We start from the raw sequence: 14,829 nt of genomic DNA, 5'->3' as shown, positions 1-14,829 counted from the left end.
ATTGGCTTAACATGGTGTGGGACTTCCACATCAGAGGATCAATGGTGTATGGCAGCCTCTCCGTGAGCAGCAGGGGGTGTTTAGCTGTTAGCCGACACTTGTGTGCCAGTTCCATGGCTATCACGCATTTGTGCTGCAGAAGGGGGGTGCCAGTGTTGGACCCACATGTTACTCCACATGACCTGTGTATGCGTACTCCGAGTTGCCTCTGCATTGAGGAATACATGACTAATAAAGGTGTCCCTATGCCTCCAAGGTGCCTCTTCTCAGTCAATGCTGTTGTGTTGCCACGGTGCATACAGCATCTCGCATGGTTTTCCGTGATAGTGGCTATGTGTCTATGTGTAGAGTAGCAAGATGCAAGCTTTTTGTGTGGGATTAGACTCTGTATTGTGCATGATGTCCATGACTGTGGGTATTGTGACATGTGCCATCCCCATGCATCCAACGTTGGCCAGGCCACCATTCTCTGCATCCACCCGACACAAGCTTGCAGGACATGGTTCTGCCACCTGTCTACACATACCTGGGTGCCCCCCAGGACACTCCACATGATCCCTGACCTCTGCGCATGACTGTCGCTGTACTCAATATGTCTGTCGGCACGGTTGTGCGGCCACCCCCTCAGCTGGTTGGGCCCATCACGGGTGTGTATGGTGCTCCATGTCTGTCTTGCCCAATACATTGTGACCCATGTGTGTCCTGTGCCAGACTCAGGCCCCAGGGTATGGATGGTTGAAGTCATATGAGAACTCAGGCATGGTTCGACTTTACAAGACACATGTAAGGTAATAATGCAAAATGTAGGCATCATATCTTTATCGTTTAACTTTTTATTTGTGTTGGGGTACGTGTTGGGGGGGGGGGGAGTTATGACAAGAGGGGCTTTCCGGGTGTGTGGAATCCAAAGTTCACTGGGGGAGTTGGTGTCCTTGCCATTGGAAATCATCAGAGTCCATGCCAGTCTTTGTCAACATTGGTCAGACAGTGACCAGCAAGTCCATGTGGCAGAGAATGTCTTTTGCTGATATGCTGCTGTTGGTCCAGTGGGCCAGGTGCCAGGCCAGGTGTCCTGGGAGATGGTGCTGTAGCGCCGACCCTCACGGTCTTTTCCGTGGACGACCTGCCCTCCTGCGGGAACCCTCAGAAGCAGGCCGTGACGATGTTTGGGATGCTCCGTCGGATGTCTCCTCCTCCTCCTGATCCCCTCCCTGTGGGTGGTGATGTTCTTGGCCTGGTGGCACAGGGAGGGTTGCCCATGTTGTCGGCTATCCGACGGAGTGTACGGTGAATTTCCGTGAACACCGTCACAAGCTCAGCCTGTCTGTCCTCCATCCGCCCTTGGTGTCGCAGTAGACAGGCATGTTGCTCCGCATGTTGCTGGGCCTGCTGGGCGGTGGTTGGCCCAGTTGTACCTGACGCAGGTGCTGCAGGTGGTTGGACACCAGAGGGGCCAGGTTGGTCGGGGTCGTCCACAGAGTGGTGAGAGTCGTCGCTGCCGGTGGGATCGTCATCCCACAGAGCCGGGTCCTGCGAGTCTTCCCCCCCCCAGTGTTGGGGGGTGATCCACGACGTTGACCTGTGTGAGAGAGAGACAATGTTATTTTTGTTCCATGCAACATCCATGTTTCATTCGTTTCAAAGTTGGCACATTTCCTCTGGGTATTTGGATATGTCTTGCATTCCACTCACAGTGCACTTGTGCATGGGTATGTCCCTTGGCCACAGCTTTTGAGACTTTACCTATGTGTGACAGTCTTACTTGCTGCGTCAATTGTGACTGCAGTCAGCAGTGGAGTGAGCAGGTGTGGCGAGCCATGCATTGGCGCCTTCCGTGTTGCACTGTACGTGGGCCCATGGAGTTGTTCCACACACTTCTATAATGCAGGTAGCTGGTGTTGTGCTCGTGCACAGGTTGAGACATGGCCCAGTGTTTTGCCATGGAGAAGAGGGGGGGATTCAGGCACTGGCCACCCTTGTCTACATGCACGCAGTCCACCTGCTGACGAGCAGACATTCCCACACCACCCAAGGCTGAATTGGTCTCCCTGTGTGTCCCTTTCTCACTCCCTCTCTGTCCCCCTCTCCCTCCCTCCCTGTGTCAGCCTCCTCCCGCTGTCAGTCACCCTGTGTCTCCCTCCCTCTCTCTTCCCCCTCTCCCTCCCTCTGTGTGTCACCCTCTGTCACCTCAGCCCAGCTTCCTAGGCACACACTTTTTGCAGATCTTTGAATGGCCCTTGGCTTGTTCATGTGAGTTTGTTTCTGATCTCCAGGCACCCATTGGGTGTAGTGTCTGTGTCTGCGCTGCTGCTGTGGTGGTGTGTGCTGCCACTCTTTCACAGTGGTGGCTGTTCATTAGCTGCTGTCATGTGCAAAAAGTGCCTTCACCCCCCATGTCTTAATGCAAGGCGTCCGCCATTTGCTGGCAAGTCTTTCCTGTGTGGGGACACACTGTTTGTCTGGCTGTGCCCTGGCCATATGGGCAGAGGGCATTGTTGTCTGCTTCTGAGTTGCACTATGTGATTTTTGAGGCCCACACTCCCGCCATCCGGGTTACCGTGTCTTGTGTTGGTGTTTTCTGTGGCCTGTGACTTGGGATTGTCCAGCTGGGTGCATGGGGCATGGTGGCGCTAGTGGCATGTGCGTGTTTATGGAGTGTGGTTGAGTCATGCGATAGCTTGGGGTGGTTGCGTGCATGATTGCGAGTTTGGTTGTGGATGACGTTCCCCCCATGTAAGGTGAGTTGTTTGTGTACTCACCAGGCTCTTGGAGTCCTTCTACTCCGTCCACTGCCACCACCGGCAGTATGGCCATCACCCTCTCCTCCCAGGGTTGGTATTGTATGCGTCTGCGGGGTGGCCCTCCTCCAGTGATGTTGGCCTGGTTGTGGTCATCGGTTATTTTGGCTCGGACCCTCCTCCGCAGATCGTACCACCTGGCTTGGCATTCATGCCTGGTCCTTCTGGTGGACGCAACAGCATTCACAGCATCGACAATCGTCTGCCACATGGCTGTTTTTTCGGAAATGCTGGTCTGTCAGACCAATGTTCCAAAGAGGTGTGGCTCGACTGAGGATTTCATCGACAAGGACCTCCAACTCTTGGCTAGTGAACTTTGGATTCTTGTTAGTGGGCATGGTGAGGGGTGTGGGTGTGGATGGTTGTGGGGGGTGTGGGTGTGGATGGTTGTGGGTGTGCAGGTGTGTGTGAATGTGATGAGGGGGTGTTTGTGAAGGTGGTTGTGTGAAGGTGTGCAAGTGTAAGGTGTAGTAAAGGTTCAAGTATGGTGCTGTGGGTGGTCTGTGGGGTCTGGCAGCAGTGAGTCTGTTGCAAAGGCTCATGGTTTGTGTCTGTGGGCCCATTTTATTGGTCCATTGGTGGGTGTGGCTGTGTTTGAACTTTGGGTGGGTGTGTTATAAGGAGTGGTTGTGTTTTGGGCCTCTGTTTGGGAGTTTGGCAGTTGCAGGTCAGTGAATGTGTTGTATTTGTGCTTGTTGGACATGTTTTGTGGCTTTGTGCGATTCGAATAGTCTGCTTGTGTTTTGCTTTGTCCTGGTTGTGTACGTGTGTTTTTAGCGTGTGTACGGTGTGGACATCGGCCATTTGGTTGTACAGTGCTGTCCTTGTCTCTGGCTTGGTACGACTCGTACATACGCGATGTTGGGTGAAGGTGCTGGTGTTGGGGTCGGGGTATGCTCCATACATACGCAGGTGAGGGTACAAGCCGTACAAACACGGTTGGGGTGGGGGTATGCTCCATACATACGCGGGTGAGGGTATGGTCCGTACATGCACGGTTGGGGTGGGGGTACGCGCCATACATACGTGGGTGAGGGTATGAGCTGTACATACACGGTTGGGGTGGGGGTACGCTCCATACATACGCGGGTGAGGGTACGGGCCGTACATACACGGTTGGGGTGGGGGTACGCTCCATACATACGCGGGTGAGGGTACGGGCATGTACATACACGGTGGGGGTACGCTCCATACATACGCGGGTGAGGGTACGGGCCGTACATACACGGTTGGGGTGGGGGGTATGCTCCATACATACGCGGGTGAGGGTACGGGCCGTACATGCACGGTTGGGGTGGGGGTACGCTCCATACATACGCGGGTGAGGGTACGGGCCATACATACACAGTTGGGGTGGGGGTACGCTCCATACAGACGCGGGTGAGGGTACGGTCCGTACATGCACGGTTGGGGTGGGGGTACGCTCCATACATACACGGGTGAGGGTACAGGCCGTACATACACGGTTGGGGTGGGGGTATGCTCCATACATACGCGGGTGAGGGTACGAGCCGTACATACACGGGTGGGGGTACGCTCCATACATACGCGGGTGGGGGTACGGTCCGTACATGCACGGTTGGGGTGGGGGTACGCTCCATACATACGTGGGTGAGGGTACGAGCCGTACATACACGGTTGGGGTGGGGGTACGCTCCATACATACGCGGGTGAGGGTACGGGCCGTACACACACAGTTGGGGTGGGGTACGCTCCATACATACGCGGGTGAGGGTACGGGCCGTACACACACGGTTGGGGTGGGGGTACGCTCCATACATACGCGGGTGAGGGTACGGGCCGTACACACACAGTTGGGGTGGGGTACGCTCCATACATACGCGGGTGAGGGTACGGGCCGTACACACACGGTTGGGGTGGGGGTACGCTCCATACATACGCGGGTGAGGGTACGGGCCGTACAAACACGGTTGGGGTGGGGGTACGCTCCATACATACGCGGGTGAGGGTACGGGCCGTACATGCACGGTTGGGGGTACGCTCCATACATACGCGGGTGAGGGTACGGGCCGTACATACACGGTTGGGGTGGAGGTACGCTCCATACATACACGGGTGAGGGTACGGGCCGTACATACACGGTTGGGGTAGGGGTACGCTCCATACATATGCGGGTGAGGGTACGGTCCGTACATGCACGGTTGGGGTGGGGGTACGCTCCATACATACGCGGGTGAGGGTACGGGCCGTACATACACGGTTGGGGTGGGGGTACGATCCATACATACGCGGGTGGGGGTACGGGCCGTACGGGGGTGTACATTCACGGGTGGGGGTACGTCTCGTACATACACGGGCGTACGTACACGGGTGTACATACACGGGTGTACATACACGGGTGGGGGTTCGACTCGTACATACGGGGGCTGGGGGGAGTGTTGGGCGCGTATGCGGGCACATGTCTCCATGGTTGCTATGAGAGTTCGGTGCGGACGGTGCTTTTTCCATCCGGTTGTAACATCGGACGCACGGGATGGATCGTACTTCCGCGGTCGGACTTCACTTTTCACATTTGTACGATAATTCGTCCGGGGACGTGTCGGGCACATTTTCCGACCCGAGGACGTGTGGGGAATTATTCCCAATGCGATTCGTATGGACTTTTTCCCATGCGAATCGTAGTTGGCAGTTTGTACGGCACTTGTACGATTCGTACGGTAAAAAGACCGGATACGAGTCGTACGGGGAAATTTTTTCCAGGATCGTAATCGGCACCTAAATATTCAAGGTGAATGGTATGCACTGCCAGAGCCTCGGGGATTATCTAGATTTAGATGTCTTACCTTTCCTTGATTCCACAGATCCCATTATGGCGGTCGTTCCTTCGCTTTTGGTGCTGCCAAACTCTGGAACTCCTTGCCATTGCACATTCGCTCTGTTACATCGGAACATTTTTTCAGCCACAAATCAAAACCTGCCTCTGTCACTCATAGCTACTCTTGTTCTTACTCTGCTTAATCACCGACTGATCTTCAGCACTGGGATGCCCAGGTTGGAGCAGCTATGTCATCCATCCATCCATCCATCCATCCCAAACTCAGGTAGCAAATAACACTTTGGTGTTAAGAATTTGTAAGGGATGCTCACCACAAAATAAGTTAGGATGCTTGGCACCTTGGTATATTCACCAAGGGAGCCTGGGCCAATGATCTGAACTCCCGGAGTTGTGTCATTGCCAGGGATGATGAATGACCAGCCATATCTTGGAAATCCCATCAGTAGCTTCTCTGCTGGTGCGCCCTTCTCCTTCCAGTAATTCATAGCATACTCCTGGAGACACAATCACAGCAATATGGTCAAGAGTGAGAGAGGGTGTTATGGAACACATCAAAGTTTGCTGCACAATGTGCTTACATTCTATATTTAGCAAAGCCCAGGTCTTAAGGTTTACACATAAATGACACAGTGGCTTTAACAGTTCACAAAGAACAGCCATTACTGCTACAGTCATTAATGCATTACTCAATAATGGCAACTGACTGTTCCTATTGCCTTAGGTAAATGTTTTGTTTTCATAACAGATTTGATGTCAATTAGAGTCTGGTGGACAAACCACTGGCAAACCAGGTCAGAGTTATGGTCCCTGCTCCCCTTCTGGAAGACTGGTCACCAGATTTAGAAATCCTCGGCTGCCTTCTGGGAACGCGTGTTTCTGCAGTGAAGCTACTGTGGTGTCACCACTGAAAGCACTGATCATTTGCTGTATGGACACCATCTTTGATATGCCAGCGCAGCGACGTACATTGGTTTTCAAAAGCAAACTTCCAAAAGTTTATTATTGAAAGTCAAAAAAATGCAAAGCTGGCCCTGATGCAGAGTTTTCTCCCAGCGCATGGGGGTCATTTCTGTTGCTTGCTATTCAGGTCTTCAGGCTTTCCCGGGCGATCCCGACCCAAAACAATTTACTGCACATGGACCGCCCTAAAGAGGCGGTGGTCCTGACCTACATTAACCAACTGCACTATTGTGGGTGGGCCGTTAGTCTAAGGTTTCAGGCCACAAAGCCAGCTGAGGTTGCACCTGCTTAAATAAGGTACCTTTAAAATGACAGACGAACCATGAGTTTGGCGGACGAGGCATCTGCTCCTTTTTGACAGATTCCCGATATCCACCATACTCTAAAAAACTCCCTACTTTTCAACATGTCAAGAGATATAGAAGAGATGGAGGAGCGCTCTTACGCAATTGTAGTAGGCATAACCTCCCCAGTCGTTGATGCCTTTATTCAGAGGACTGTTGGAGCCTGTGGTATTGTCCCAGGGTCCATGGAAGTCAAAGGTCATTACGCTGATGAAATCTAGAAGCCTTACAAAAAATAAAATACACAACAATTACTTATCTAAGTACGGCAAGTTATTCGTGTCGAGACGTTTGAGACACACCTGGATATACAGACATTAGAAAATCAATATGTCAGAATTATCCACACTGTAAAAACTGGTGCAGCACCACAGCTAGCAGTGTCTTCACAAATGAATTCCTGAACAAAAGGGGCACAAGTTAACGAAGGGTTGTAGGTGCTACACACTCTGGGTAAACCCAGTCCTATTTCCACCATTACCCAAATATTTAGAGGAAGAATCTTCTTACTAACTAGCCAAGAAACCTAGGATTAATGCTTTAGGTGACAACTTGATACTGAATAAACAACTAGATATGGTGAGCAAAACCTGCAATTACTAATTTAAAAACTCTAAATGCTGCCTGTCCTCCTCCCCTTTCCGATTTGGAGTAGTTATATTTCATTGCATTATCTGGTCCCAAAATTATATACCACCCGCTAGTGACCATTGCCTTCTTAACCAAGCTGCTACTGGAGAGTCAAATACACCAAGGAAGTCGCGTCAGGTGTTTGTACCAGTCACCAAATAACCAATTCCCTGGATCCAACCCTTAAGTGTACCAGTCACCAAAACACCAACACTCGAGGCCACGATGGAAGTGGGCTGTGGAATCCATTGCAGATTCATTTGTGTCTCAGCCCACCCCATACACGTGGCAGAGTCACCAAAGAGGAGCTCTGACAAAATGATCCGGAAGTTTAGTTATGCGGATGTCTGTATAAACACCATTAGGTAGAGATTTCACCGGAAGTAAGACACTGGAAGCATGCACATGTTGGAAAGTTCCCAACAGTGGCAAGTGTTAAAACTGCCTGGCCTCATGTTTCCTAGTGCTGTAGAACCCAAGGCCCTGAGACATCAGCAATACATGGCAGTGCCCATCACAGAGCGGTCGCCACTCACTGCTTAGGACTGGAGATAAGCTCCATCACTCAGAGGAGATGGCACACCGCCTCAAAAAACTTACAAGCTCCATGTGCCACACGAAGGCTACAGACACCAATAACTTTTCATTGTCATAAGTTAAAAGGAAATTTCCCAAACTAGGTACCGGGTGCTATTACTCCACCAAGATTAATCAGCCTCCATAAGCCAACTCTATGGCCATCGCCCCTACTGTGGGGTTACTCCCATCCACCCTACGGAAGGTGCCAACAAGAGGTCTTTGGCACACAAGGTAAAAAAGGTGAAAAGTCAGACGAGTGCATCCTTCAGATGGAACGAGAGAGTAAGGATATCAAACCCAACCCACTGGTTTGCACTTCAGAGAGACCCTCAGTGAAAGCCTGTGTGTGCATGAAATGTCTTCCTAAAGTGAAAGGTTGCATCAGTTTCCTTTTGACGGTAGCCGTCCGCTCCATTTGGAGTACTTACTCTCCAATTTTTTTAATTTCGTATCCGGTGTCAATGGCTTCTTTGGCACCAGACACAGCTGCAGTGACAAGCAGTCTGGGGCGCCCTGTCTCTTTGCCTTCGGCTTCAAAAGCTTCAAGCAGTTCCTGGTGAAAAATACAGACAAGAGTCACAATTGTTATGCATTCCACTAACCTGCAAAGGATATTTGTCTGCAACAGTACGTCACCATGATCAATACACTAACTTAGGGGACCTGGGTTAATGTGAAACCTTCTCACCGCTTCACTTCTTCACCTACAATGTCACTCCTCCCTTACCATCTTCCTGTTCCATGACCTATTCGAGGGGCTTATTTACTAGCCCACTGCACCACCAGTGCATCACATTTATCGATGCACTGGCAGCACAATGGCCTTCCCCATATTTACACGTCCATGTAAAGTCACCCTGCATGACTTTATGGCTTTGTAAAAATGTTTCCCTTTCACACAACTGCGTGAAAGGGTAGTTCCACTGGTGTTGCTGCGAGTGTTCCCCCGTCACATCCATGCAACTTGAGGCATTCCCAGATTTACAACATTTTTTAAACCTGGGAAGGCGCCAGAATCCTACGCCTACCCATGGGAGGCATAAGGAGGTGCGACGAGGAGAAATACTTTTCTCCTCGTTTTTATGTCTCGTCTAGGCAGCGCGCATGCGCGGTCTCTCCGAGACATCAAGTTATCTGTATCAGGGGTGAAACTCCACCTATTGCCTGGTAATTTCTCCTGCCGCTTGCCATTAGTAAACTCTGGCATTGCTTTTCTATGCGGGCTTATTATTGGCTGTAGATCCGATGCGTCACTTCCGTTTATTTTGGAAGCAGCACCGCCTAATTGCAGTTTTCATCCACTCTTTGTTCATGTTTGTCCAAAGGGAACTTTCTTTTTAAGGCCCCACTTGCACATCCATAATCATCACGGAGCTCATCACGAGCGTCGCTGCTGTTAATTATACATAATCAGCACAGCGCTCGTCATGAGCAGCACTTGCTTCTGAGCTGCATTTTTCCGGTGACCAGCAGGAGTGTATGCTTCTGGTGTGTGTCTGCTGACAAACAGGGGCTTGCATAAATGTACACGCTGATATAACAAGCCATAGCAGAACTCGTCTTTTAATGCCACAGATTCTTGTCTCCTTGCCTGTAGTCACCTTAGTAACCGGGAGTAGAAACAGCACCTGGGACATCTCTCTGTCTTGCTCGCACTCTCTGCCAGCAGTTCTGTGTTGCCTTGTGGGGTGTCTCTCGCTTCCATTAACTCAGCCCTCATACACCTTGAAGTGAGACTCCCATCACACCCCGGGCTCTCAGGACGAGGGCGAGAGTTGCATCCATGGGCCACCTATCTGTACACCCTGCTATCATGTCCACTGCTGTCCTAACTTTCACTCTCTGCCATCTATAGAGAGCACACTCACCTCAGGAGTGCAACACTGCTCTCTGTCACCAGAGCACACGACGAACACCTCCCACATGTGCACTTTCACTCTCTGCCATCTATAAACAGCACACTCACCTCAGGAATGCAATCATTCTCACTGCGGCACAAGGATTACTGTTTGCTCATAAGTTTAAAGAGCTCTCTCAGAAAAGTGCATGCAAGACTATGGCCATCCGGACTGTGAATCCATTTTTAGAGCTGCTTTCAGGGTTTGTGAATCTTTGTGTGTCCGTCTGCTATAGACACAGTCAGATGTTTGGGAATTTGGCCCAGTGTGAGGAGCCGGGGCCAAATGGATGCAGTGAAAGGGGTCCAAGGATACATGGAAAAATATGTGAATTGCAGGTGATAGAGGGTCGATGGAGAGACAGTTTGAGGAGTAATACACAACCACAGCTGCATGGGTAGACAGTATGAGCGGCTTGCATGGAGTAGAAATATAGGGTGAGGCAATGGGCATCAATGGTCCTTGTGAGAAGCTGAGGCTATACATAGGCGAGGGAGGCTCTTGGACACAGCGAGCGGGGCTAGAAGGAACATGGGCAGTGTGTGATGAATTAGCCAATATGACAGCACAGAGAGTTGAACGTGTGCCAATCACTGGCTCTGTCCCAGCTCTACTATCCTTTCAAAGGTATGGGCATATTGTACAATCTCAATTTGATGAGGACAACCCCCTGCTATCTAAAATGGCTTCTAATGACAAGTTCATCAGATTTTAGCCATTTACTTCGCCTGTGACAGGTTTTAGGAATGGCCTCAGCTGCTCCCTACAGGTAGGGCAGTCTCTGCATAGATTTCAACGTTATACATGTTCTCTGACCTGAACCAGGACGGTGAAGCGCTGCTTGTCCTCTGGAGGGCTCCCTCTGTCCGCATTCCCTGGGTACGGCCAATACAGGTGCAGTCCGTCGAATCCATACAAACGCAGCCAGTCAATCACCGACTCAATGAATATTTTACGGTTCGCCGCAGAGGCAGACATGGCTGTGAATCTACAAAACTGATCAATCACAAGGTGCTCTTGCTACATGGACATATTTTATACCCTGGATCGTCAACTGCAATCACTGTGGTAATCAGTATTGACATTTCTAACTTTGTGACTTTACTCATCAATTTCAACTTCAATGAAAGCTTGAAACCTCATTAAATATTAGGAATATAATCCCCAGCTTCAGTCTACCACTTGAACAGAAGTACAATCACAAATTTCAGTAATCATCTACAACTTCACTTTATACGTCCCCTTTCAGCCCGGAGTTTAAACTCATGTCCATCTCTAATCTCACTGAATATTCCCTTCTCTAACTTCATGGAACATCTGCTCAGACTTCACTGTCTCCTTCATAGTCTTATTCACTATCTCTTCCCAACTCTACTCTGTTGGTTTTCAATGTAGATCACTGACCACACTCAACCCAAAGTAGAACATTCTGATTCTAAAAGCAGCTCTTACTTTCCCGTGCCAAAGGTCCATTCTCCAATTGCCAACAGAGTGAGAAGTTCAGAATTCCTATGGAGCAAAAAACTATTATTTAGAATTATGACAGTCTGTGCAAAATCTCACCCAAGAAGTTTAACAATATCACCTCCAGAGACACTTGTAAGGACGTTATAGTTAGGCTTAGATTCCACTCGTACAAAACCATTTTAATTTAACAGTTATAGTTAGTTACCTGAGCTAACTATAACTCACGCTCCCGCAATGCACTGCTAATAACCTCACATATTACATCACTCATGGCATGGTCAGTAACATCATTCATTACATCACAAATGACATCACGGATGACATCCTCCACTGAGTGGGTTTCACAAACGCTTTTGAAATGTATAGATATATACTAAGCTAAATTACTATTTTTCGTGTACTACTGAGCAACACCATTTCTAACACATGTCAACTGAATGGCCGTTCATTTAAAATGGTTTGTATGAGTGAAATCTGAGCCTGTAACCTGTGTTTTTTTCAGTGAATAAATATCAAGGTAGAGAGTATATCATGGAGTTCCTCTATCCTTAAATAGTATCAGTCTCCCCATAGTGGATACGTTATATAATATTCTCTAACTTGATTAACTACAACTTTCGTGGGGAGGGAACTGCTGGTTTTAAGGGATTTATAAGTGTAAGGACATAATCTCTGCCTCTAATATAGAGTGTATTAAGGAGATGATAGAGTGGCTAGTGAATCAATTGCCAAGAGTACCAATAGAAATGGAATTTATAAGTGTTTTATTTACTCTTCACAGACCTTATCAAGGGGAACTTAATACATTAAGAAATACTGACAATGATGAACTTGGAGATTAAAATCGTTATAAGATGAGACTTATGGAATTAAATAATGAAATAAATATTTAAAGAAAACTAGTTGGAAGTCCTTACTAGAGTTCAAATAATGGTAATATTTTTTCACCAATTTAAAATTATGTTTGTGTAAGCACAAGTGCTAACTTTAGAAGATGAAAAAAAAGCAAAATCAAGAGACTATAAAAAGGTAAATTAGCTTTATTTTTTTATTTGCTTAAATAAATAAATAGATGTATAGGTATGGTAAAAGAAAAAAGGTGTTAGGCTAACTGCTTGTGGAGAAGGAAGATATGTGCTCAATTGATTTCTGAAGCTAAGCAGGGTCAGGCCTGGTTAGTACCTGGATGGGAGACCGCCTGGGAATACCAGTGGTAGTATGGTTTCTGTAGCCCCTAAATGAGAAGGTATAGAGAACATGGAGGCAAGTATAATTTGTAATTGTATAGATTTCTCATCAGTGTGTTAAATAAATTTACTACGCTGAATTTCAAGTTGTATTTTGTTTAGATTCCAAATGTAATGTTCTATGTTTGTAAACAGCCCTGAAGAAGCGCAGTGGAGCGTGAAACACGTGTTGGCTTTGTACAGACTGCAGCTATATTTTGACTGCTTAAGAAAACATACATTAAAACAAAAAGAAATGAACTAAGATTTGATTTTTATTGATGTCTAATGTGTGTATATATCTCAGTGATGGTTTTTGATATACTAATAAAGAATACTGGTGGGGACCAGTATCTGAGATACGTGAAGAGCCGGGCAATTTTCCTGTTAACCACGGTGTGTGTGTGTATATATATATATATATCAAAAAAATACCCTTTCAGGCATAGAGTGACGAATAAATTATGCAAAAAAGAAGCAGAGAACTCTGGGTAGTTCTCAAGTTTAGGTGGAAAGCAGCTCCTGTATGGAGCACTCAACACCAGCGACACTCTAGATCTGCTCACCTCAAATGTCTGTTTTTCTATCAAAATCTTTAAGCATAGGATTAGCACAGTGCCATCCACGCCGAGATAGAAACGGACAAAGTCTTTTGCCATTTGTGGCCATTTGAGGTGAGCAGATCTAGAGTGTCGCTGGTGTTGAGAGTGCTCCATACAGGAGCTGCTTTCCATCTAAACTTGAGAACTACCCAGAGTTCTCTGCTTCTTTTTTGCATAATTTATTCGTCACTCTATGCCTGAAAGGGTATTTTTTTGACTTATACTGGGTGCTCCCTTGTGTCTGGACAAAGCTATACCTCTCTGAAGAGCTCTAATTAGAGCGAAACACTGTGTCAGGGGTTGCTTTTACTCATTTCAGGTTGGCTTGATTGGTATTTTACCAATTCAAAGCTGTAATATTGTGCCTGGAGTGGTAATTGGCTTTTGTCATTGTACAGCTCGGCAAGGACAGCACTGTGCTAGACCTATGCTTAAAGACTTTGCTGTACAAATGGCAAAAGACTTTGTCCGTTTCTATCTCGGCGTGGATGGCACTGTGCTAATCCTATGCTTAAAGATTTTGATAGAAAAACAGACATTTGAGGTGAGCAGATCTAGAGTGTCGCTGGTGTTGAGTGCTCCATACAGGAGCTGCTTTCCACCTAAACTTGAGAACTACCCAGAGTTCTCTGCTTCTTTTTTGTGTATATATATATATATATATATATATATATATATATATATATATATATATATATATATAGCAAACAACAAGAGGCTCAATACTGGCACAAAAACAGCGTTTATTCATCGTCCAAACACTGCAGGTTCCTTCTTTCACCTAACGTTTATGCCTTCCAGCCTTGTTCACAGGTAGAAGGTCAATGATTCAAACGCACATTGCATTCAGCTGCGTGTTTAAAGTTTTACAAACTCACGTGACTTAATGGAAAATACTGGTCCCAGAGTGCACGCTGTTTTTGTGCCAGTATTGAGCCTCTTGTTGTTTGCTGTGTTTATGGATGGGCTTCTCTGCGCCGTGAAAAAGTTTTGTTTAAAAAAAATATATTAATAAATACATAACTTAGCATTTAAAACACCGTACAAATTCACTGAAAAAACCATAGGTTTCACACATGTTATAGTTAGTTGGGCATTTCCCTCGTAAAAAAACCAATGAAATTCCCCCGTTATAGTTAGTGCAGGCAACTATAACTCACGCGACCGCAATCCTCTGCTGATGACGTCAGATATTACATCACTGATGACATATGTGTCTTTCTGAAGAAAAAAAAAATGTAATAGATGTATAGCTAAATATGAATGGAAGAAGACATGGGTAAATAAGTGTCTAAATACAGTGATGTAATATCTGACGTCATCAGCAGAGGATTGCGGTCGCGTGAGTTATAGTTGCCTGCACTAACTATAACGGGGGAATTTCATTGGTTTTTTACGATGGAAATGCCCAGCTAACTATAACATGTGTGAAACCTATGGTTTTTTAAGTGATATATATATATATATATATATATTATACACACACTGAAAAAACCATAGGTTTCAGGGGCGTTATAGTTAGCTGGAC

General features: G+C 47.4%; 1 protein-coding gene across 1 annotated transcript in view; it reads right to left on the bottom strand.

Moving 5' to 3' along the window:
* The window catches only part of LOC146869470 (acidic mammalian chitinase-like), a 181,710-nt gene that overhangs the window by 108,528 nt on the left and 58,353 nt on the right, over positions 1–14,829 (bottom strand). Inside the window, exons 3-7 of the mRNA XM_085636615.1 lie at positions 11,459–11,515; positions 10,823–10,994; positions 8,537–8,661; positions 7,001–7,124; positions 5,907–6,089 (exon numbers count right to left, since the gene is read on the bottom strand). Of these exons, the coding sequence (XP_085492741.1) occupies positions 5,907–6,089; positions 7,001–7,124; positions 8,537–8,661; positions 10,823–10,994; positions 11,459–11,515 (661 nt within the window). The remainder of the gene's footprint in view (positions 1–5,906; positions 6,090–7,000; positions 7,125–8,536; positions 8,662–10,822; positions 10,995–11,458; positions 11,516–14,829) is intronic.

This window comes from Triturus cristatus, chromosome 1_1 (assembly GCF_964204655.1).
Source record: "Triturus cristatus chromosome 1_1, aTriCri1.1, whole genome shotgun sequence".
NCBI lineage: Eukaryota > Metazoa > Chordata > Amphibia > Caudata > Salamandridae > Triturus > Triturus cristatus.
The sequence above is the reverse complement of the archived record's forward strand: the minus strand, read 5'-3'. Positions and strand labels throughout refer to the sequence as shown.